The sequence below is a fragment of the Choloepus didactylus genome, chromosome 7 (assembly GCF_015220235.1).
Source record: "Choloepus didactylus isolate mChoDid1 chromosome 7, mChoDid1.pri, whole genome shotgun sequence".
Classification (NCBI taxonomy): domain Eukaryota; kingdom Metazoa; phylum Chordata; class Mammalia; order Pilosa; family Megalonychidae; genus Choloepus; species Choloepus didactylus.
The window spans coordinates 114362685-114386705 of NC_051313.1; the positions used below are offsets into that span (position 1 = coordinate 114362685).

The following is a 24021-nucleotide window of genomic DNA, read 5'->3' on the forward strand; positions in this document are numbered from 1 at the left end:
ATTAAACAATCATAAGGCGGTTGGGAGATTTAAATGGGTAATGTGTAAAAAGCCCTTTAGCACAATTTCTAGCGGGTGGTAATATGCATTTAATGGTAATCAGGTAGCCAGGTAGATATGGAAACATCAGAACACTACCTCACATACAGAGACCAAGAAATGTGGGTCTTCTTCCTCCCTCTCATTTTTGTAATTTAATCCTTACCCAATACTTGGAAAAGAGAAAAAGTTTATCAAGTACCTTGTTTGACATAACAGATGTGATCCTAATGATGCTTTTAAATAAAAATGTAACCAATTCAATCATTTTCACACTGCTTTCTACTGAGATTTCAAAGTGAATCTTCTTGTAGACGATCTTTAGTTGGATATTGTTTCTACCTTTTTAGCTGTAAGAATCTTTACTCCCTAAACCTCTCTGGAAGGCATGAAGCAATCTGTAAACAAACCATTAGGTAAACTGCTACAGAAATACAAACTCTGGAAAGCAAACAATACTACTTTAATTTGCTTAAACAGTTTCCCAGGTAGAGGGAGAAAAAAAATAAGAGAAGTTGAAGGGAAAAGGGAAAGTGGGCTTAGAGAGAGGAGGAGCTTAGACAAAACAAAAATTAAAATGCAAAAACAAAAAACCAAAAGGGCCATTGGTTTGTATTTTAGTGCTTGTAAGTACTTTAAGAGGAGTAGACTTGAATTCTCCAAGTCTGTACATCCTCTTTGTAGTACAATATAAAAATCAGGATGATAAACTCTGCAGGAAGACCTCAGTGAGCTGGTTAGGTGACTGAGAGAAAAATAAGAGAGTGGAGAGTCAAAATAATCCCTGCAAGAAAAAAGCAAACCTAACTGTGCAGGCTCAAGAGCCAGAGTCCATTAACTACCATCCAGAAAAAGGATCTTAATATCACTGTAGACTATTTTTTTAAGAGAGAGCCCAATGTATTGGAACAGGCGGAAAGGTCAAGATAAATGATGCACTTCATCTGCAAAGGTATCGAGCTCAAATTGAATGTGTCAACAAATCCTTAAGCTAAACCGTGATTATCTGTTGTATAATGAATCAGTTTACTGTACCTCAAAAAACACAGGCAAAAAGTTAGAAAAGGAGAAGAAACCAAAATGATCACAGAGTCTAAATGAAGATAGGCTGAAACAGCCCAGAGATTGAGCTGCTCAATTTCCAGGCATTTATAATTCACCTATGAGCCTGTACTACTCGCACTCGTCCCAGACCCAAACCCAACTCGGAAGCAAGCCGGTCTCCGCTTTGCCCTCCAAACATACGCTCGTTACTAAATTGGGCTCTTCTCCCTACTTGAATGCTCATCCGCATCTCATTTCAAAATTGTATTCATCCTACAACATTTCCTTCAAATTCTACATCCCCCAAGAGACATCCCCTGACCCTACCCTAGCATTCACTAATTGCTGCCCTCTCTGATGCCCTAAAACACATAATCAGGACTTAAATTACTTTTTTTTAAATGAATTATTTTAGATATATGGTAGAAATCATAGTATAATGCACACCCAGGTAGCCACCATCCAGCTTAAGGAATAATATATTATGGAGTTGAAACCCCTGGCACACTCCTCCCTCCCTTCCTGGGAAGCCACTCTATTGAATCTGGCATTTTTCACTCTCATTTTTATTTTTATGTTTTTATTTTTTATGTATGTATCCCTAAACAATATCTAATATTGTTTTGCTCATATTTTAAAACTTTACATAAATGATGTCAAACTGTATATATTATATGACTTACTCTGCCTCCAAATCATAAATGTTACTTTAAATATTACTTATAAGTTCATGGCTATATGTCTGAGCTCTTCAACACAAATTAAAAACACATTTACTCTTACACAGTGTAAAAAACTTTTTATTTTTATTGTGGTAACATATATATAACAAAATATTTGCCCTTTAAACCAATTTTAAGTGTACAATTCAGTGGCATGAATAATATTCACAATGTTGTGCTATCACCACCACTATTCATTACCAAAACTTCATCACCCAAAACAGAAATTCTGTACCCATTAGGCATTAACTCCCTTTCTCTACCACTCCACCCCTGTAATCTACTTTCTGTTTCTAAGAATTTGCATATATATTCTAGTAAGTTCATATAAGTGAAGTCATATAATATTTGTCCTTTTCTGTCTGGCTTAAGTCATTCAACATGATGTTTTCAAGGTTCAACCATGTCGAAGCATGCATCAGAAATTCATTCCTATTTACAGTTGAATAATATTCTATGTATATACCACATTTTGTTTATTCATTTGTTGACAGACACTTGGGTTATTTCTACTTTTTGGCAATTGTGAATAATGCTGCTATGAACACTGGTGTACAAATAGCTGTTCAAGTCCCTGCTTTCAATTCTTTTGGGTATATACCTAGAAGTGGGACTGTTAGGTTGTTGGGAATTGAATCATGTTCCTTACAAAAGGCATGTTCAGGTCCCAACCTCTGATCCTGAGTTAACCCATTTTTAAATAGGACCTTTGAAGATGTTATTTGTTAATGTCTGCCCAAACTGAATGAGGGTGGGCCTTAATCCAACATAACTAAAGTCAGTATAAGCAAAGGAAATTGGACACAAAGAAAAAGCCACAGGGAGCAGCCAAAAGCTGGCAGGCAATGGAACCCAGAAGAGTAAGAAGATACTGCCATGTGCATTGCCATGTGACAGAAAAGCCAAGGAACCCCAGAGTCAGCCAGAAGACACCAAGCTCAGGAAGAAGCAAGCCTTCTAGAATCTGAATCCGTGAGCCAAAAAATTCATGTTGCTAAGCCAACCCATTGTATGGTATTTGTTTCAGTAGCCAGGAAACCAAAACATAAGGCAATTTTGTGTATAACTTTTGTTTTGGGAAATTACTCTTTTTAAACTTTTTATTGTAATAACATATGAATAACTCAAAATTCTCCATTTTAACCACTTTCAAGTGTATAATTTGGTGGTATTAATTAAATTCCCAATATTATGCTACCATCACCAACATCCATTCCTCAAACTTTTTCATCACCCCAAAGAGAAACTGCACATATTCAACAGTAACTCCCCATTTCCTTCACCCCCTGGCCCCTGGTAACCTGTAACCTACTATGTGTCTCTATGAATTTGCCTATTCTAGATATTTCATAGAAGTGAGATCATGCAATATTTGTGTTTTTGTGTCTGGCTTACTTCACTCACATAATGTCTTCAAGATTCATCAATGTTGAAAGGAACTTCATTCCTTTTAACAACTGAATAATATTCCATGTATGTATATGTTACATTTTGTTTATCCATTCATCTGCTGATGGACATTCTTGTTTCCACCTTTTGGCTATTGTGATTAATACCACTATAAACACTGGCGTACAAATATCTGTTCGAGTCTCTACTTCCAAATTCTTTTGGGTATATACCAAGAAGTGGTATTGCTAGGTCTGTGGTAGTCCTATGCTTGACTTTCTGATGAACCACCAAACTACTTTCCACAATGGCTGCACTACTTCACATTCTCATCAACAATGCACTACAGTTCCAATTTCTCCGCATTCTCCCAACATTTGTTTCCCATTTTTTAAATAACAGTTATTCTAGTGTGTGTGAAGAAATATCTCATTGTGGCTGTGATTTACATCTCCCTAATGGCTAATGATGTTGAGCATCTTTTCATGTGCTTATTAGCCATTTGTATATCTTCTTTGGAGAAATGTCTATTCAAGTCCTTTGCCTATTTTTAATTGGGTTGTTTGTCTTTTTGTTGTTGAATTGCAGGACTGCTTTATAGATTCTGGATAGTAAACCCTTATCAGATAAATGACTTGCAATTATTTTCTCCCATTCTATAGACTGTCTTTTAACTTTCTTGATAATGTCCTTTGATGCACAAATATTTTCTATTTTGATGAAGTCCAAATTATCTGTTTTCTTTTGTTCCTTGTGCTTCTGGTGTTATACCTAAGAATCTACTGCCAAATACCAGGTCCTAAAGATTTTCCCTTGTATCTTCTTCTAGAAGTTGTATGGTTTTAGCTCTTATATCTAGATCTTGATGCATTTTGAGTTAATGGTTGTACGTGGTGTGAGGCAGGGGTCCAATTTCATTCTTTTGCATGTGGAAATCCAGTTTTCCCAGCACCATTTGTTGAAGAGACTCTTCTTTCCCCATTGAGTGAACTTGGCATCCTTGATGAAAATCAATTGGCTCAAAGACAAATGGGTTTATTTCTGAACTCTCAATTCTATTTCATTAGTTTATATGTTTATCCTATGCCAGGACCACACTGTTTTGATTACTGTAGCTTTGTAATAAGTTTTGGAATTGGATGTAAAAAGCATTTTGATTGACATTTTCAAACACAAAAGTACAGAGAATAATATAACAAGCATTCATGAACCCATCACTCAATTTAACAAATGTTACCATATGTCACTCTTTTATGGAAATAAAAATGCTAGAGAGACTATTGAACTCCCAGTTGCAGCCCCACCAAGTCCCATTCTTCTCCCTCCCCAAGAGGTAACCACTATCCTGAAGTTGGTATGAATCAGTCCCTCTTTTTACTTTTAGTATATATTCATGTATCCCCAACTATAATTTTTTTAATGTTTTTAAACTTTACATAAAAGATGGCATATTGGACATATCATTCTACATCTTCTTTTTTTCATGAAACAATGTGTTTTCACCCAGCTCTACTTTTAAGTTTTTCTGATTACAAAAGTAACATATGTTTAGTGGGAAACTGGAAAGTCAATAACACACAGCTTCCTCACCCAGGAGAAGCCACAGTGCCAACTAAATTTTCGGCTTCTATAAACAGTGGTCTTGCCATGTCTTTTTCTATGGTCCCCTCACCACCTGGCAGAACTCAACACATACCAGCAGGCACTTAACAATACTCACTGAATGAAGATTGGGACTCTATATAGAATCCACACCTCTGCTTAAGCCGACCCTCCTAGAGCTAGACCTAAAAATTAGAGGCAAACACACTGCAACTCAGATATGGATATGTGCAAAGAACAGAAATGCCACAGGATGTGTTGCAGCTGAGACCAAAGGGAGTAAATATCCTGGTCAACCTCCCAGTCATTCTCTTTAATAATATCAACACCATAGAATGTATTGGCATAGCTGCTTTACATAGTTAGAACAGTGCAAAAACTTTGGTAGGAAAAAAATTAGCAGGTTTATTTAGTGCTGATAAAGGAGCTAAAGCAAATATGGGAATAGAGCTATCCAACTCAAAGCCAAACATGTTGGCAACTGATTTAGGTTCATACACTCACTCAGTGGAAGACTTCCAGACTGGGAATCTATGGTGTTTTAGTGGTAATTTAGTAAATTACAGTCACTTACTTTATTAGTAAAGTATTCCCAAGCCAAGAATAGGTTGTAATGTACTAAGATTCATTAATATTATGAAAAATGACCAAATGACAGAGGAAATTTTAGTTAAAAATCAATGAGCTCTAAGTAATTCAAGTGATTAGACGTCTTTATAAATTTAATGCAGGTAAGATTTCCTTGACTTTAATAATAAACATTTTTGTTTCAAAAGGACAGAGACCCTTTCCAGAAGGAATGTAAATAAGAATGTGGGGGGAAACAGTTTGGCGATTTCTCAGAAATTTAAGTACAGAATGACTATATGACTTGGCAATCCCACTTCTATGTATAGACCCAAAAGAATTGAAAGCAGGGAGTTGAACAGATATTTGCATACCAATATTCATAGTGGCATTATTCACAATTGCCAAAAGGTGGAAGCAACCCAAGTTTCTATCAATAGATGAAAGATGAAAGGATAAATAAAATGTGGTGTGTATGTGTGTGTGTGTGTGTATATATATATATATATATATATATATATATATATATATATATAAATGGTATATAATGGAATATTATTTGGCTGGAAAAAGGAATGAAGTTCTGATTTATGCTACAAAATGGATAAACCTCAAAGACATAATGTTCAGTGAAATAAGTCAGACACAAAAGAACAAATATTACATGATCTCACTTATATGAAATAAGTAGAATATGCAAATTCATAAAGCCAGGTTACCAAAGGCCAGGTGGGAATGTGGAATGGGGAGTTAATGCTTAATTGGTAAGAACTTTCTGTTTGAGGTGATGGAAAAGTTTTGGCAATGGATGATGATGATGGAGGCACTTTGTGCCTGTAATTAACGCCACTAAACTATATACTTGAAGGCAGATGAAATGGGAAATTTTTGGTTGCATTTAAGTTACCAGAATTAAACACAAAAACAAAAAAACTGTGGAACAATACAAGACAAAGAATGAACCCTAATATAAACTATAAACTATAGTTAATATTATAATTATAATAATATTGTTTCGGCAGTTGTAACAAAGGTACCACATTCATGCAAAATGTTAATAATAGGGAAAACTATTCATGTGAAACAGGAATATACAGGAATTTGTACTTTCTGCCTGATTTCTGTAAACCAAAAAAAAAAAAAAACCAAAAAAAAAAAACCAAAAAAAAAAGAAAAGAATGTGGGGAATAAGCCAGGCTTTAGCTCACATTTGTCTCTCTTATTCCAAGTCTCATCCATATCTTTTCACTTCAAGTGTCACAACCCTGGACTGGAAGGGATGCTGCAACAGAGGGTGCCTTAATCTTAGCAGAGGCTGAGGGTAGCTGGAGGCAGTAGCAGAAAGAGCACTGGACCAGAAATGAAGAAATCTGCTGTGTGATTTGAGGCAAGTCACTTTCCCTCTCTGGGAAAGTTTCCTTACCTGCAGTAGCCTTAGATTTGAGTTCTAACTATAATTCTGTGACATTCAGACATTCAGTGGGGCCAGCAATTCACTGCTTTCCAAAGCTAATATTTAAGGCACATAATAGAAAAGCCTACCTTCAGCCAAAAAAAAAAAAAAAAAAAAAAATCTACTCCTGTCAATCAATCATGCCTGGTGTAACTAACAAAGCAAAAGAGAAATATCCACTGATTTAAGTTGGAGTTGGAAAATTTAAACTCAATACTCAACTTCAGAATTGGTAAGAGCCTTAGAGATCACTTAATCTAAACCTCTCATTTCATAGGTAAGGAAATCGAGCATAGAGTATTTAATTACTTTGCCCTAAAACTTGGCTTTTTCTCTCAAGATACAACACTACCAGCTACCTGGCCACCTACCCCAGAAACCTGGGAGTGACACCTCCTTGGCACCTTCTCCCTTGATTTACCAAGTCATGTTGATCTTCTCAAACTTGATCACTACTCTTCATTTCCACTGCCATTGCCATAGTCCAAGGCATCATCACACTTCCCACTACTGATTGCAGTAGTCTCCTACACTCACTCTGACCCCCACTGGGAGTTGAAGGGTGAGGCTGGAGTGTTTGGAAACGTGGAAGTGGGAGGGTGTTTGTCCCTGTAAGTGGTGAACATTCCTAGCATTTAGTGAGCAGGGCCCAGGGATGTTAAAGTCCAGAATCAGCCTACCCAAAATAACAACTAGGTGTCCCCACCTCCCATCTTTGTTAAGAAACACTCCTCCGAACCATTCTCTTCAGGATAACAAGAATGATATGTTTATAAATGCAAATCTCAGATCTGATTGCATCACCACCACCACCACCATCAACCTTCTCATGGCATCCCACTGCTCTTAGGATAAAGATCAATGTCCTTAACTTGGTTGATCTTTCCAACCACAAAGAGCCTAGAAGACTCAGACAGCTTGGATCTATTCTAACAATAATAAGACTACTATAAAGGGGCAAGAAGAGAAGCAGGAAGACCAATTATGAAGCTACAGGAGCAGTCCAGGCAGGAGAGGGCTCAGTTTGATCCCAGGCGGTAGGAGTGGAAATGGAACTACTAAGATGTGGGATATATTTTGTTTTGATAAGCCAACAGGACTTGCTGATGAATTGGATGTAGCAGTAAGGAAACAAGAAAAATCAGACATTAGGATTTTGGGCCTGAGGAACTTGGTGAATGGTGGGACCATTAAGTGAGGTGACAAGAACAGCTTTACAGGGGTGGGCAGATATGGATACCAAAACTTCTGTTTGGACATGGTAAGTTTGAGATGCAGCCAAGTGGCAATGCGTTGATCGTTCAAGATCCATGTGACAAAGGCCTCCACTGGAACCCAGGTTTCCTTCAAACTAACTCAGGGCTTTTTTCTCAGTGATTCTCAAAGTACAGCCCCCAAACTAGCAGCATCAGCATTATTTGGATACCTTATTAGGAATTCAACTTCTTGGGCCGCACCCCAGACCTACTGAATCAGAAACTCTTGGAGTGGGACACCTGGCGATCTATGTTTTAACAAGCCCTCCACATGATGCATGAGCGCTAAAGTTTGAGAACCACTGCTCAGAATCATACTCCTCATCACTAATGAATACCTGATAGCCACATCTTTCCAGCATTAGACTTCTTTGTGCCTCCACAAACCCTCTGCCTGATTAACAATGGGTGGTTTATTTTTTCACCCAAGGCTCACTGTGGGATCCAGATAGACCACTGATCAAAGTTTTTCAATTCCAGTTTCAGAATCCAGAGCAAGGGGGGAAATAAATAAAAATTGGAAGTATTATAATAAACATAATTATCATTATCATAATAATAGCCAATAGTATTGGCTTCTAAGTACATTGTATGCATTATCTCATTTTATCCTCCTAACAACTTTATGGGATAGATACTCTCATTGTCCCCGTTTTACAGATGAGGAAACTGAGACACAGAGAAGTTAACATGCCCAAAGTCACATAGCTAGAAAGTGGCAATGCTGGGATTTGCACACAGGAAATCAGATTCAGGAGTCTTAACTCTTAATTACAATGGTATACACTGCCTCCCACCTTCCTAGGCATCTATACAAAGACTATTTGATGTACCAAGTACCTGGGGCTCTTGTGCATAACAGAGAGAACTCAGAAGGATGTTTAACTCCTTGCAGTTATAATATGACCCAGCAATTCGACTCCAAAGTATATACCCTAAAGAAGAGAAAAAATACAGCCACAAAAAACCTGCACATGAATGTTCATACCAGCATTATTCATAATAGCCAAAAAATGGAAACAACCCAAATGCCCATCAAGTGATAAATGTACACTAAATGTACTAAATAATATAAATGTACTAAAACAAAATGTAGCATATCCATACAATGAAATATTATTCAGCCTTAAAAAGGAAAGAAGTACTGATACATGCTACAATATGCAAGAACCTTAAAAGCATTATGCTTAGTAAAAGAAGCCAGTCACAAAAGGCCACGTGTATTATTATATTATTCCATTTATATGAAATGGCCAGAATAAGCAAATCCATAGAAATAGAAAACAGATTAGTGGTTGTCAGGGGCTAGAGGGAGGGGAGAAAGGGACGTGCTTGCTAATGGGTATGGGTTTCTTTCTGGGGTGATGGAAATGTTCTGAAATTAGTGGTGATGGTTGCCCAGCTCTATGAATATACTAAAAAAAGCAAAGAATTGTACACTTGAAAAGGGTAAATATTATGGCATGTGAATTACATCTAAATGAAGTTGTTATTTTTTTAAGGGCATTTAATTGTGAACCTAGGTTATTTTTACTAAATAAATTCCTATTGTTCTCATTAAGGTCTCTAGACCATGATCAAAGAAATTCAAAGTACCCTGCCATCACTTGGATTTTTTACATTTCAATTTGCAGAGTAAACTAGTTTCACTTCTAGGTTGTCATGATCTTAGGACACAGCCATTTGTGTCATTCCCCCACATAGGAGAAAGTTTTTCTTCACAGAAACTGAAAGAGCACAGATGCAAAAGTTTTATTTTGAGAAAATGCCCTAGCATTTACCTTAAATCAAAGCACCTTTCTATCTAAAGGAACCTTAATTTTCTCCCATAACCAGGGGTTCCTGGGGCTTCCATGCCAAAAACTCAGAGCTGAACAATGTTTCTCCTCAACAAGCAAGGCATCAAAAATTATGAAGTATGGCAACATTTTAATGCCTTAAGAATAAACAGTGAAGACAAATGACTAGTACTAGGTAAGAACCTGAGAAACATGGTTTTAAATGTTTACTTGCTCTAATATTAACAATAGTGTTACTATTTATTAAGCAACTATAATATGGTAAATAAACTCTGTCCTAGATTCGTTACAAATACAGTATTTCATTTAGTTCTCACAATAACTCTGAGGAAGCTACTGTTATCCTCATTTCAAGGAAACTGAGGTCTAGAGAGATTAAAGTATTTGTCTTTGGTCACACAGGTACATAAAAGAGTCCAAACAGTATTACAGGTCTTTTTGAAATCAAATGGTTTCTATTCTCTATCCCTCTATATTCTTCTTCAGGATGAAAAAGGAAGCCAGAAACTTGAGGAAACTGAATAAAGACTCCTCTTCCTACCTCATAAAAACTGTGCTTTCAAAAAGTTACTGTTCCTCTAGTCCAAAAGAGGAAATACGGAAAACAAAAGATCGTTAATAGCAACCAGCAGTCAGTAGGCACAAAAGACCATGCTATGTCCCATAGTTCATATGCTCCTTCCTGCTTTAACGGTTTTCCCATTGATTCTGATTATTAGCTTAGGATGCCAAATTTTAATGATCTCACTATGGAAAACCCCAGAGAACAGAAGTTAGCACAACTGGAGCGTTCACTAGATCAGGAAGGAAAAGGAATCAGTTGGCAGGAAGCTGTGCTTATCTAAAAACATCAAACATCTTTAGCACTAATATTAACACTGTAATTCCAAAGCATTTTAATCTGAAGCTATCTTTCCATTCTCTTGAGTTATTTTATTAATATATTACTAAAAGCTGATTCCCATCCTATTTGCCATAGGTCTGATAAGATCCACTGGCCCTCATTTCTCTCTCTTGCTAAAAAGTCACATATTCAACGAATTATTCCGTAAGGAAAAGACCTAAACCAATTAGGAAAGATAGCATGTGGGGCATAACCAAACACGAAGTTAGTCACCAAGTAGGCCCTGGCTGGCAAAAAAGACAGAAACACACACTCCTCCTTACATTTCTCAGGACTCCACCTAAAACAAATTTAACTGTAAGCCAACATCAGATTGATGGATGGACAATTGTCAAAGAGTCTCAGCATACACAAAAAAGAAAAAAAAAAAAAAAGTAGTTTAGAAGGCCTGCTCTTCAACAAAATTGAAGAATGAAAGAATTTAGATTTAGTACATTTGCACACGAATATTACCATGCGGGGAAGGGGTTGGTCTGTAAGCACTGGACAAATCCTTGTAAAATGCTAAAGAAATAGCCTCGATTCTGGGGTCACCTTGTAATAATTCCCCACGGGAAAGGGCCAACTCGAGATAAAGTAAGGTCAGGTGTGAGAATTTTCCTTTTTTTTTTCTGTCCCCCGTAGGCAGCCCAAGCTCCTATCGGAACCATTTAAGAGTCCAGTACCTTAAGACTGTAACTGTATAGTCAAATAAACCCCCTTTTTATAAAAGCCAAAAAAAAAAAAAAAAAAAAAAGAGTCCAGGAGAAAGATTCATACGTGCCGTACTGGGGGAATAGGGAAGGGACTATCCTCATGCAAGCAACCACCTGTGCAAGGTGGCGACCCCCAAAAGGGAATTCTGTTCAAAGTGGGGAGCAGCTCTGCGTATAGTCCTCCGAACCCAGGACCGACACTGGCTACTCACCAAACTCCATTTCCTCTTACGACCCAGTCTGCCCTGAGGGCAGCCCCTTCAGAGACCTCTGCCCCCAGACCCCGTCTGCTCCCACACTCAGCGTTTCCCAGCTCCCCTGCCTGACAGCTGACCTGCCGCCAGCAGACAGCCTCCGCCGCCCCCCACCCCACCCCACCCAGCGCGGGTTCCCCCAACCAGCCTTCCCGGCTCCATGGCGCCCCAGGCCCGCGGGATTTAGGGCTTAGCATCTGGAGGGGATTGGTTCAATCCCCTCTCCCTCTCAGGGTCCTGGGCTTACCTCCCCGGCAGCTTGGCGCTCCTCTTCCAAAACTGCTTGCTGTTCTCGGCGGCCATTGCTGTGGCCCGGGGTAGGCGTTGTAGGCGGGCCAGTTGGGGGACCGGGCCAGACGCCCCCAGACCCCGCAACCGGAGGGCCAACCCAGGCCGCTTCCCCGTCGCGGGTCACCCGCACCCAGCTCCTGGGGGCGCCATCTTGGATGTGGGCACCCCTCCACCCAGGGCCGCTACCATTGGTGGGCTGCTCAGGCCGTGGACGGGCGGACCAATCGGGAGTCTGAATCCTGCAAGCCCCTGAAGCCGGCCAGTAACGTCATGGGCCGGGCACACAGGTGAACTGGGAAGGCGGAGCTTGAACAGGCAAGAAGGCGGGGCTGAAAGTTCCTACCTCCTGGAGAGGAAGAGAAGCAGGTAAAGAAAGGGACCTATGGGAAGGATGAAGGGTTCCGTTTTCTTAGAGGGGTAGGGGATGAGGACTCTTGTGCTCTTAAGTCGAATTTTTTTAGGAAAGAGCGTGATCTGTATGTATATATAAATCTTCGACCTAAAAGTCAAGGGCTCATGTGTTGATTACGGCCCATTTTTAACACCTCCCCTTCCAGGTTCCGTTTGGACCTCGCTTATTTATCTGTAAAGGAGGGTCAGTACGGATCCAATAACCGAGTGTTATAACTGTTCAACACGTGAGTAACGGTTGTTTCATCAGCTCGCTGGCCTCTGTTAACTGAATACTGTGAAAGGAATTGGCTGTGGGTGAAATTCAAATGATCTAATCCCTGTTTCAATCATTGATTCTCACTTTTTGACTATGAGAACCCAGATGCTAAAAAAGTGTTTAGGGAATATTCTTATTTTATCCATCCAGGACATATGAGGACATGGTATCCCTCTGTGATGTGAATCACAAAGATTAAGAATATAACCCCAAACATCCTTAATTTCCCTTATTAGTATATTATAAATTATCCACCCTTGAATTTATTTTCAATCTAATTTTGACTTAGAATGAGATTTAATCTTTTGAATGTCTTCTTGGTGGTTTTGCTCTTTTTGAGTTTTTGTGGTTGTATGCCATAGTGATTTACGTGATTGAGGGAAGTCCAGAGTAGTTTTTGACCAGATTGTTGAGGTGGGCTGGTTGTCCACCCAACCACCCCTTGCTGTTACCACATGTAGAACTGGAATTGGAATATACACGTGGAGTACATATTGGAGTATACTTAAGGACCTCCTGTCTAAAAAAGGACCTTCTTTTATGTGCTCTCAATGGCCTCTTTCTACACAGACTTCCCCCCATTGTCAAACTTCTTTTGTCCCCTAATTTTAGAATTATGGGATTGTATGAAAAGGGCTATTTTTACTCTCTCCAAGTCTTTCATGCCTTTACAGACTTTCATCTTATCTTCTCTCAGTACCTTTATGGGCATATAATCCATTAAACAAAAGCTCCTCTGTCTTTTAAATCACTTTGGTTGCCTTTCTCTGGCTCTTCTTCTTAGGATTCAGTGACCAGCACTGCACACTGACTCCAAAATGGGTGTCCTGAGAACTTCTGTTGAAGCTGATGTTTTCTCTTTATACCAGACATCCAGAAACTTTGCTGGCCTTTTTGGACTTTAGAAGAGGTAACGTCCTGGCAGAATAATCTAAGCAACTTCTAGATCCCTTTCCCTGGTGATAACTGGCTGTTCAGAGTTCATGGCATTAAATATATTATCTGAATTGTCTTTCCCTATGTACGCTGCCAAACACTTGTCCACATGGCAAGGCACCAGCATCCTCACTTTGTTTTAGAAATATTCCAGAAGATGTCCCTATTGACTTGACATTTCACTATGCAGAAAGCAGAATATAATTTGTGTGCTTAAATCTGTCTCAAAGTATTCCTTTTTCTTAATTGTTTATGAAATGTTAAATAACACTGATTCACAAGGGATCCTGTTAACATTGTTCAACCCAGAGAAGCCCTATTATTCTTATGCTGTTTTCTATATCTAAGCCAGTTTCCTATCCAAGACCAAAAAAAATTCGCCCCTGTCTCCTGGTGACATAACTTTTTAACTAGTTTTTGGAAGGGAAGTCAAGAATTTTTGGACCCTTTCTCACCACCACCACCATGACCATCCTACATTAAACCAACTACATCTTTACTTGGACCATTATAGCAGCCTCCTATAAGGCCTCTCTGCTTCCACCATTGCCCCTCTACAATCTATTTTCCATGCAATAGCCACAGAGAGCCTCTTAACATAGGTCAGATGATGTCACACCTCTGCTCTAAACCTTGCAGTGGTTCCCATCACTCATGGCATAAAATCCAAGATCCTTAAAGAGCCTACATGATTTGGCTCCACCGATCTCCCTAGTCTCATCTCATTCCACTCTCTTCCTTGCTTCTTCTGCTTGCACTGGCCCTTTTGCTGTTTCTGCCTCAAGCCCTTTGAGGCTTGGCTGCTGTCTCTGCTTGGAATTCTCTTCCCCCAGATATCTTGATGGCCTCCTTCTTCATTTCATTCCAGTATATTCCTGAATGTCATAACCTTGGAAAGCCTTTCCCTGACCATCCACCTTAAATAGCACCCACTCTATATTTCTTTATAGCATTTACTACTACTTGCCATATTATGTACTTGCTTGTGGTCTGTCTCCTCCCACTAGAATGTAACTGCTTTAAGCAAGGACATTGTTTTGTTCCCTGCTGTATCCCCAGCACATAGAGTAATGTTTGGCACACAGTGGGTGCTTAATAAATATTTACTGAGTGAGAGAGTGAAGAGTATAAACAATTCATGTCTTTCTGGTTCTGTGTTGTTCATACACATTTTTGGTTGGGAATGATGAGAGAAAGCATGTTGCCTAACCCCTAGTAGGATGTGTCCACTTTATCAAAGATTCTATAAGCTTGGCTAAACCCTTGTTTGAAGAACAGCCTTCCTCTCTTAGGAATAACTGTTCTTTTCAAACTCTTTTACAGCTTCAGAGGAATGTACCTGGAGTGATAAGGAAGGGAGACCACTACCAACACAGGAATCAAATCCATACTGTCTGTCCAAGGGGTTGTTATCTGTCTCCATCCCCTGTGGCAGCCAAATTCACACCAAACTTTGCCCAACTAGAGGTGAAACTCACTGATTTAATGTTCCCCAGGTATCTTTTGAGCCTTTTTGATGGAGGTTCTTGGTGGCAGGCATATATAGTTCACTAGACCAATGCTTCTCTTAATTTAATGTACCTACACATCACCTGGGGATCTTGTTAAACGTTGGATTCTGATTCAGCAGGTCTGGGGTGGAGCCAACAATTCTTCATTTCACCAAAATTCTCAGGTGATGCTGCTGGACTGTGGACTTCAATTTGTAGATCGTCTGTTAATAATGCTGTGATCCTTGAATTTGTCTAAAGGGTTTAATTATTTTGAAACTAAGTCAAGGACTCTCCACATTGCTTAGTTCCCTCCTTAAATTCCTCTTCATTCATAAGGAGACTAAAACAATTTAGAATGGAGCAAAGTAGAGTTAAGGGAATGACATATGCAGGGGTTGAATGTGGACTAAAAAGAGGTGGCATGTCCCAACCCTTAGGGAAAGTTTTATGGAAGAGGTAAGACCTGAGTAGGGACATGCAGGAAAAGAAAGAGAAAGGTCTGAAGAACAGTAGAGAGGTCACTTAAGAGCAGAGGCTCCATGAGGAAGGGGAAAAAGAGGAAAAACAAGTCTTTGGACTTAGTGATAAAGAGTGCTGACAGACTTGAACCTCAGTAAAGCAGTGAAGCAGAAGGATGTAGACACTGCAATGAGAGGAAGGGTTAAGAAATTAGGCAATGTAAATCTCCCTGGCAATGCAGAATATGACTCCTGGGGATGAATGTGGACCCGGCATCGTGGGACTGAGAGTATCTTCTTGACCAAAAGGGGGATGCAAAATGAGACGAAATAGTTTCAGTGGCCGAGAGATTTCAAATGGAGTCGAGAGGTCACTCTGGTGGACATTCTTATGCACTATATAGATAACACCTCTTAAGCTTTAATGTATTGGAATAGCTAGAAGTAAATACCTGAAACTACCAAACTCCAACCCAGCAGTCTGGACTCCTGAAGACAATTATAGAATAATGTAGATTACAAGGGATGACAGTGTGATTGTGAAGACCTTGTGGATCACACCCCCTTTATCTAGTGTATGGATGAGTAGAAAAATGGAGATAAAAACTAAAGGACAAATGGGGTGGAATGGGGGGACGATTTGGGTGTTCTTTTTTCACGTTTACTTTTTATTCTTGTTCTGGTTCTTTCTGATGTAAGGAAAATGTTCAGAGATAGATTGTGGTGATGAACGCATAACTATGTTATCATACTGTGGACAGTGGATTGCATACCATGGATGATTGTATGGTGTGTGAATGTATTTCAATAAAACTGAATTTAATAAAAAAAAAAAGTTATATGAACATTAAAAAAAAAAAAAAAAAGAAATTAGGCAAGAAACAACCCTCATAATGCACCATAGAATATTGTACCAACAAAGGAATGGTGAGGTCAAGCTGGGATTTCAGAACAAGAGAGCTCTTTTGGTACCCAAACAACTAGAAAGAGCCAAATGAGAGAAATCAGTTATATTGGAGAAGGCAAACGGATACACAAAAGAGCGAAGAATCGAACTGGGAGTTCAGAAACAGATCCTCAGATCTATGGTTGACTGATTTTTGATGAGGTCCTTGTTCCAGTTTGCTAGAGCTGCCGTTATGCAAACTACCAGAAATGGATTGGCTTTTATAAAGGGAGTTTATTGCTTACAAATTTACAGTCTGAAGGCCATGAAAATGTCCAAACTAAGGTATCAGCAGGAATATACCTTCATCAAAGGAAGGCCAATGATGTCCAGAAAACCTCTGTTAGCTGGGAAGGCACATGACTGGCATCTGCTGATCCCAGGTTGTGTTCCAGCTCCTCTCTCAGCTCCTATGCATTCTTCAAAATGTTGCTCTTGGGATGTTTTGTCCTCTCTTATATTCTCTGGAGCGTACTCTGGGCTATCATCTCCCAAGCATCAGCAAAAATCTGCTTTCAAAGGCCAACTCCAAAATGTCTCTCTAAGCAGCAGCCGCTCTCAGCTGCTCTGTGGTCCTTCTGTTTGTGAACTCTTTTATAGGACTCCAGTGATCCAGTCAAGACCCCCCCTGAATGAGTGGGGTCTACACCTCTACATCTCCTTGGAAATAATCTAATCAAAGGTATTACCCACATTCTTGTGGGGGTAGATGTATTAGTGTGGATTGGGTTGGAACTTATTGGTTCAGTGTCCATGGAGATGTGACCCACCCAACTGTAGGTGATAACTCTGACTGGATAATTTCCATGGAGGTGTGGCCCCCGTCCATTCAGCGTGGGCCTTTAGTTTAGTTTACTGGAGCGCTATATAAGCTCAGACAGAAGGAGCTCACAGTTAGCTGGACCTGAGACAGACATTTTGAAGACAGCCATTGGAAACTGATGCAGACATTTTGGAGAATGCAATTTTGAAACGCAACCTAGAAGCAAGGAGATGCCAGCCACATGCCTTCCCCGCTAACAGAAGTTTTCCAGATGCCAATGGCCTTTCTCCAGTGAAGGTACCCTTTGTTGATGGACACTTTAGGGCCTTAAGACTGTAACTGTGTAACCAAATAAACCCCCTTTTAAAAAAGCCAGTCCATTTCTGGTGTTTTGCATTCTGGCAGCATTAGCAAACTAGAACATCCCACAAGACTGGATTAAAAGATCATGACTTTTTCTTGGGGGGCATAATATAGCCAAACTGGTATAGCCTCCAAATCCATGGAACTGGAGCAGAACAGTCTCTTCAACGAATGAGGCTGGGAGAACTGGATATCCATAACCAAAATAATGGAAGAGGACCCCTGCCTCCACCCTATTCAAAAATTAACTCAAAGTGGATCAAAGACCTCAATATAAGACACAGCACAGGGGGAGAACCTAAGATGGCAGCTAGGTGAGACAGGGCAAAAAAAACACCTCCATGAAAAATACTAGATAAAAGCCAGAAAGTGACCCAGAACACCAGTTCCAGCAATGCACCAGCCAGACAAGGTCTGCTAAATTCACAGGGACTGTGCATTTGGTGAAACTGGGAGTCTGCATTCTGAAATGAGTGAGTGAGCCAGCTGAAAGTCCGGTGGCTGTGCTGTGGTGTGGGGAAACCATGAGTTGGTGTTTGAAGATGGACTAGTTCTTTTCAGAAAAAAAACCCGGGACCAGCTGCAGACATGGTGGTGAGAACCGTACAGTGATGCACAGAAGGAGCGTGCTGTGCCAATGCCTCGGGGTCTGGCATGGAAGATAGCCCTTCCCACACCTGCTGCTGATTGTGTCAGGGACGGGGGGCAGAGGGGAGCCAAAGGAGAAAGAAACCACACCCCTTGCAGCCATCTCCTCAGTGGGCTGGGGACGCTCCTGCCTGGGGCCGGAGCCACAGCCCAGAGCCACGCCAAGGGTCCCAGCAGCACCATGCACACACCACAATATCAGCCATGGGCAGTGGCCTTTAGGGCACCCACAGCTAATTCTCCCAGAGCTGGGAAGGTGGAGCTGTGCGAAAAGGGGGAAACTAACACACCCCATTCAACTATCTTTACATCAGGCTGGGAATGCCCCTGCATGGCCCGGCGGCCCAGAGGTTCCCTGGAGGGCCGGCGCGCACTTGTGACATGGCACAGCCTTCTCTCAGCAGAGGTTCTGGAAGAGCATGGCTGACAAGGGGGACCTGCTCGGAAATCCCAGGGACCCTATGCCAATACCAAGGACTTGTGGGTCAGCGGCAGAGACAATCTTTGGCAAGACTGAAATGAAGGCTTAGACTCTTGCAACAGCCTTAAGTCTCCGGGAACACCTGGGAGGTTTGATTATTAAAGCTGCCCTGCCTCCCTAACCACACAGACACATGCCCCACATTCAGGACAGACAGCACCAACAACACACCCAAACTTGGTGTACCAATTGAACCCCACAAGAATCAGGTCCCCACACACCACAAAGACAAAGCTGGGGAGAACTGACTTGAGGGAACTAGGTGACTCACAGACGCCATCTGCTGGTTAGTTAGAGAAAGTGTACACCACCAAGCTGTAGATCTGACAAATTAGAGATTGGTATTTTTTATATCCTGAAAGAACCCAATCAAGTAAAGCAAATGCCAAGAGGCCAAAAACAACAGAAAATTTTAAAGCATATGATAAAACCAGATGATATGGAGAACCTGTTCTAGTTTGCTAATGCTGCCAGAATGCAAAACACCAGAGATGGATTGGCTTTTATAAAAGGGGGTTTATTTGGTTAAACAGTTACAGTCTTAAGGCCATAAAGTGTCCAAGGTAACACATCAGCAATCAGGTACCTTCACTGGAGGATGGCCAATGGTATCTGGAAAACCTCTGTTAGCTGGGAAGGCACATGGCTGGCATCTGCCCCAAAGTTCTGGTTTCAAAATGGCTTTCTCCCAGGACGTTCCTCTCTAGGCTGCAGTTCCTCAAAAATGTTATTCTTAGTTGCACTTGGGGTATTTGTCCTCTCTTAGCTTCTCCGGAGCAAGACTCTGCTTTCAACAGCCGTCTTCAAACTGTCTTTCATCTACAACTCTTGTGCTTTCTTCAAAGTGTTCCTTTTGGCTGTAGCTCCTCGTCAAAAGTTCACTCTCAGCTGCACTGAGTTCCTTCTGCTTGTCAGTTCATTTATATGGCTCCACTGATCAAGGCCTACCCTGAATGGGTGGGACCATGCCTCCACGGAAATTATCTCATCAGAGTTATCACCCACAGTTGGGTGGGGCACATTCCATGGAAACACTCAAAGAATTACAATCTAATTAACACTGATAGGCCTGCCCACACAAGATTACATCAAAGATAATGGTGTTTGGGGGACATAATACATTCAAACGGACACAGAACCCAAACCCAAACACCCAAATCAAAAGATCAGAAGACACACAGTACTTGGCGCAATTAATCAAAGAACTAAAGACAAACAATGATAGCATGGCACAGGATATAAAGGACATGAAGAAGAGCATGGCACAGGATATAAAGGACATAAAGAAGACCCTAGAAGAGCATAAAGAAGAAATTGCAAGAGTAAATAAAAAAAATAGATGATCTTATGGAAATAAAAGAAACTGTTGGCCAAATTTAAAAGATTCTGGATACTCATAATACAAGATTAGAGGAAGCTGAACAATGACTCAGCATCCTCAAGGACCACAGAATGGAAAATGAAAGAACAAAAGAAAGAATGGGGAAAAAATGGAAAAAAATAAAAATGGATCTCAGGGATATGATAGATAAAATAAAACGTCCAAATTTATGACTTATTGGTGTCCCAGAAGGGGAAGAGAAGGGTAAAGGTCTAGAAAGAGTATTCAAAGAAATTGTTGGGGAAAACTTCCCAAACTTGCTACACACTATAAATACACAAAGCATAAATGCCCAGCGAACTCCAAATAGAATAAATCCAAATAAATCCACTCCAAGACATATTCTGATCAGACTCTCAAATACTGAAGAGAAGGAGCAAGTTCTGAAAGCAGCAAGAGAAAAGCAATTCACCACATACAAAGGAAAGAACATAAGACTAAGTAGTGACTACTCAGCAGTCACCATGGAGGTGAGAAAGCAGTGGCACAACATATTTAAAATTCTGAGAGAGAAAAATTTCCCACCAAGAATACTTTATCCAGCAAAGCTCTCCTTCCAATTTGAGGGAGGGCTTAAATTTTTCACAGACAAACAAATGCTGAGAGATTTTGCTAATAAAAGATCTGCCCTACTTCAGATAATAAAGGGAGCCCTACTGACAGAGAAACAAAGAAAGGAGAGAGAGAGAGAGAGAAATTTAACAGACATATATAGAACATTACATCTCAAATCACCAGGACATACATTCTTCTCTAGTGATCATGGATCTTTCTCCAGAATAGACCATATGCTGGGACATAAAACAAGCCTCAATAAATTTTTTTTAAAAATTGAATTTATTCAAAGCACATTCTCTGAACACAATGGAATACAGATAGAAGTCAATAACCATCAGAGACTTAGAAAATTCACAGACACCTGGAGGGTAAAAATGAAGGGGAGATGAAAACATTCCCGGATAATCAAAAGCTGAGGGACTTCATCACCAGTAGATCAGTCCTATAAGAAATGCTAAAGGGAATTGAGCAGGCTGAAAGGAAGGGACACTGAACAATTGACTGAAACCACATGAAGAAATAAAGATTTCTAGTAAAGATTACATGGTAAATATAAATACCAATACTACTGTATTTTTGATTTGTAATGCCACTATTTACTTCCTACAGGATCTAAAATACATAAATGGGAGGCGGGGCAAGATGGCAGACTGGTGAGCTGTATGTTTTAGTTACTCCTCCAGGAAAGTAGGTAAAAAGCCAGGAACTGCGTGGACTGGACACCACAGAGCAATCTGTCTTTGGGCATACTTCATACAACACTCATGAAAACGTGGAACTGCTGAGATCAGCGAAATCTGTAAGTTTTTGTGGCCAGGGGACCCGCGCCCCTCCCTGCCAGACTCAGTCCCGGGGGAGGAGGGGCTGTCAGCTCCAGGAAGGAGAAGGGAGAATTGCAGTGGCTGCTCTTATCGGAAACTCATTCTACTGATTCAAACTCCAACCATAGATAGACTGAGACCAGACACCAGAGACTCTGAGAGCAGCCAGCCCAGCAGAGAGGAGACAGGCATAGAAAAAAAACAACACGAAAAACTCCAAAATAAAAGCAGAGGATTTTTGGAGTTCTGGTGAACACAGAAAGGGGAAGGGCGGAGATCAGGCCTTGAGGCGCATATGCAAATCCCGAAGCAAGGCTGATCTCTCTGCCCTGTGCACCTTTCCTTAATGGCCCTGGTTGCTTTGTCTATTAGCATTTCAATAACCCATTAGATCTCTGAGGAGGGCCGTTTTTTTTTTTTTTTTTTTTTAAATCCTTTTTGCTTTTTCTAAAACAATTACTCTAAGAAGCTCAATACAGAAAGCTTCAAAGAATTGAAATTTGGGCACGTCAAGTCAAGAGCAGAACTAAGAGAGCTCTGAGACAAAAGGCAATAATCCAGTGGCTGAGAAAATTCACTAAACAACACAACTTCCCAAGAAAAGGGGGGTGTCCGCTCACAGCCACCATCCTGGTGGACAGGAAACACTCCTGCCCATCGCCAGCCCCATAGCCCAGAGCTGCCCCAGACAACCCAGTGTGACGGAAGTGCTTCAAATAACAGGCACACACCACAAAACTGGGCGTGGACATTGGCCTTCCCTGCAACCTCAGCTGAATGTCCCAGAGCTGGGAAGGGGGAGCAGTGTGAATTAACAGAGCCCCATTCAGCCATCATTTGAGCAGACTGGGAGCCTCCCAACACAGCCCAGCAGCCCAGAACTGCCCTGGGGGGACGGCACTCACCTGTGACATAGCACAGTCATCCCTCAACAGAGGACCCGGGGTGCACAGCCTGGAAGAGGGGCCCACTTGCAAGTCTCAGGAGCCATACGCCAATACCAAAGACTTGTGTGTCAGTGGCAGAGACAAACTGTGGCAGGACTGAACTGAAGGATTAGACTATTGCAGTAGCTTTAAAACTCTAGGATCACCAGGGAGATTTGATTGTTAGGGCCACCCCCCGTCCCCGACTGCCCAGAAACACGCCCCACATACAGGGCAGGCAACACCAACTACACACGCAAGCTTGGTACACCAATTGGGCCCCACAAGACTCACTCCCCCACTCACCAAAAAGGCTAAGCAGGGGAGATCTGGCTTGTGGAGAACAGGTGGCTCGTGGACGCCACCTGCTGGTTAGTTAGAGAAAGTGTACTCCACGAAGCTGTAGATCTGATAAATTAGAGATAAGGACTTCAACTGGTCTACAAACCCTAAAAGAACCCTATCAAGTTCAGCAAATGCCACGAGGCCAAAAACAACAGAAAATTATAAAGCATATGAAAAAACCAGACGATATGGATAACCCAAGCCCAAGCACCCAAATCAAAAGACCAGAAGAGACACACCTAGAGCAGCTACTCAAAGAACTAAAGATGAACAATGAGACCATAGTACGGGATATGAAGGAAATCAAGAAGACCCTAGAAGAGCATAAAGAAGACATTGCAAGACTAAATAAAAAAATGGATGATCTTATGGAAATTAAAGAAACTGTTGACCAAATTAAAAAGATTCTGGACACTCATAGTACAAGACTAGAGGAAGTTGAACAACGAATCAGTGACCTGGAAGATGACAGAATGGAAAATGAAAGCATAAAAGAAAGAATGGGGAAAAAAATTGAAAAACTCGAAATGGACCTCAGGGATATGATAGATAATATGAAACGTCCGAATATAAGACTCATTGGTGTCCCAGAAGGGGAAGAAAAGGGTAAAGGTCTAGGAAGAGTATTCAAAGAAATTGTTGGGGAAAACTTCCCAAATCTTCTAAACAACATAAATACACAAATCATAAATGCTCAGCGAACTCCAAATAGAATAAATCCAAAAAAACCCACTCCGAGACATATACTGATCACACTGTCAAACATAGAAGAGAAGGAGCAAGTTCTGAAAGCAGCAAGAGAAAAGCAATTCACCACATACAAAGGAAACAGCATAAGACTAAGTAGTGACTACTCAGCAGCCACCATGGAGGCGAGAAGGCAGTGGCACGATATATTTAAAATTCTGAGTGAGAGGAATTTCCAGCCAAGAATACTTTATCCAGCAAAGCTCTCCTTCAAATTTGAGGGAGAGCTTAAATTTTTCACAGACAAAGAAATGCTGAGAGAATTTGCTAACAAGAGACCTGCCCTACTGGAGATACTAAAGGGAGCCCTACAGACAGAGAAACAAAGACAGGACAGAGAGACTTGGAGAAAGGTTCAGTACTAAAGAGATTCGGTATGGGTACAATAAAGGATATTAATAGAGAGAGGGAAAAATATGGCAAACATAATCCAAAGGATAAGATGGCCGATTCAAGAAATGCCTTCACGG

At 40.7% G+C, this 24021-nt stretch overlaps 2 protein-coding genes across 4 annotated transcripts in view; one reads left to right on the forward strand and one right to left on the reverse strand.

Moving 5' to 3' along the window:
* TBC1D22B (TBC1 domain family member 22B) overlaps positions 1-12157 on the reverse strand; it is an 82873-nt gene extending 70716 nt beyond the window's left edge. The window contains exon 1 of one of the 2 annotated variants that reach the window (XM_037843598.1): positions 11972-12157. In XM_037843598.1, the coding sequence (XP_037699526.1) occupies positions 11972-12027 (56 nt within the window). In that variant the 5' untranslated portion in view covers positions 12028-12157. The remainder of the gene's footprint in view (positions 1-11971) is intronic. The other variant, XM_037843599.1, reaches the window with a different exon arrangement.
* Positions 12158-12297: 140 nt separating this feature from the next.
* The window catches only part of LOC119539866 (transmembrane protein 217-like), a 39924-nt gene continuing 28200 nt past the window's right edge, over positions 12298-24021 (forward strand). Inside the window, exons 1-3 of one of the 2 annotated variants that reach the window (XM_037843702.1) lie at positions 12298-12381; positions 12573-12653; positions 13470-13595. In XM_037843702.1, the coding sequence (XP_037699630.1) occupies positions 13535-13595 (61 nt within the window). In that variant the 5' untranslated portion in view covers positions 12298-12381; positions 12573-12653; positions 13470-13534. The remainder of the gene's footprint in view (positions 12382-12572; positions 12654-13469; positions 13596-24021) is intronic. The other variant, XM_037843703.1, reaches the window with a different exon arrangement.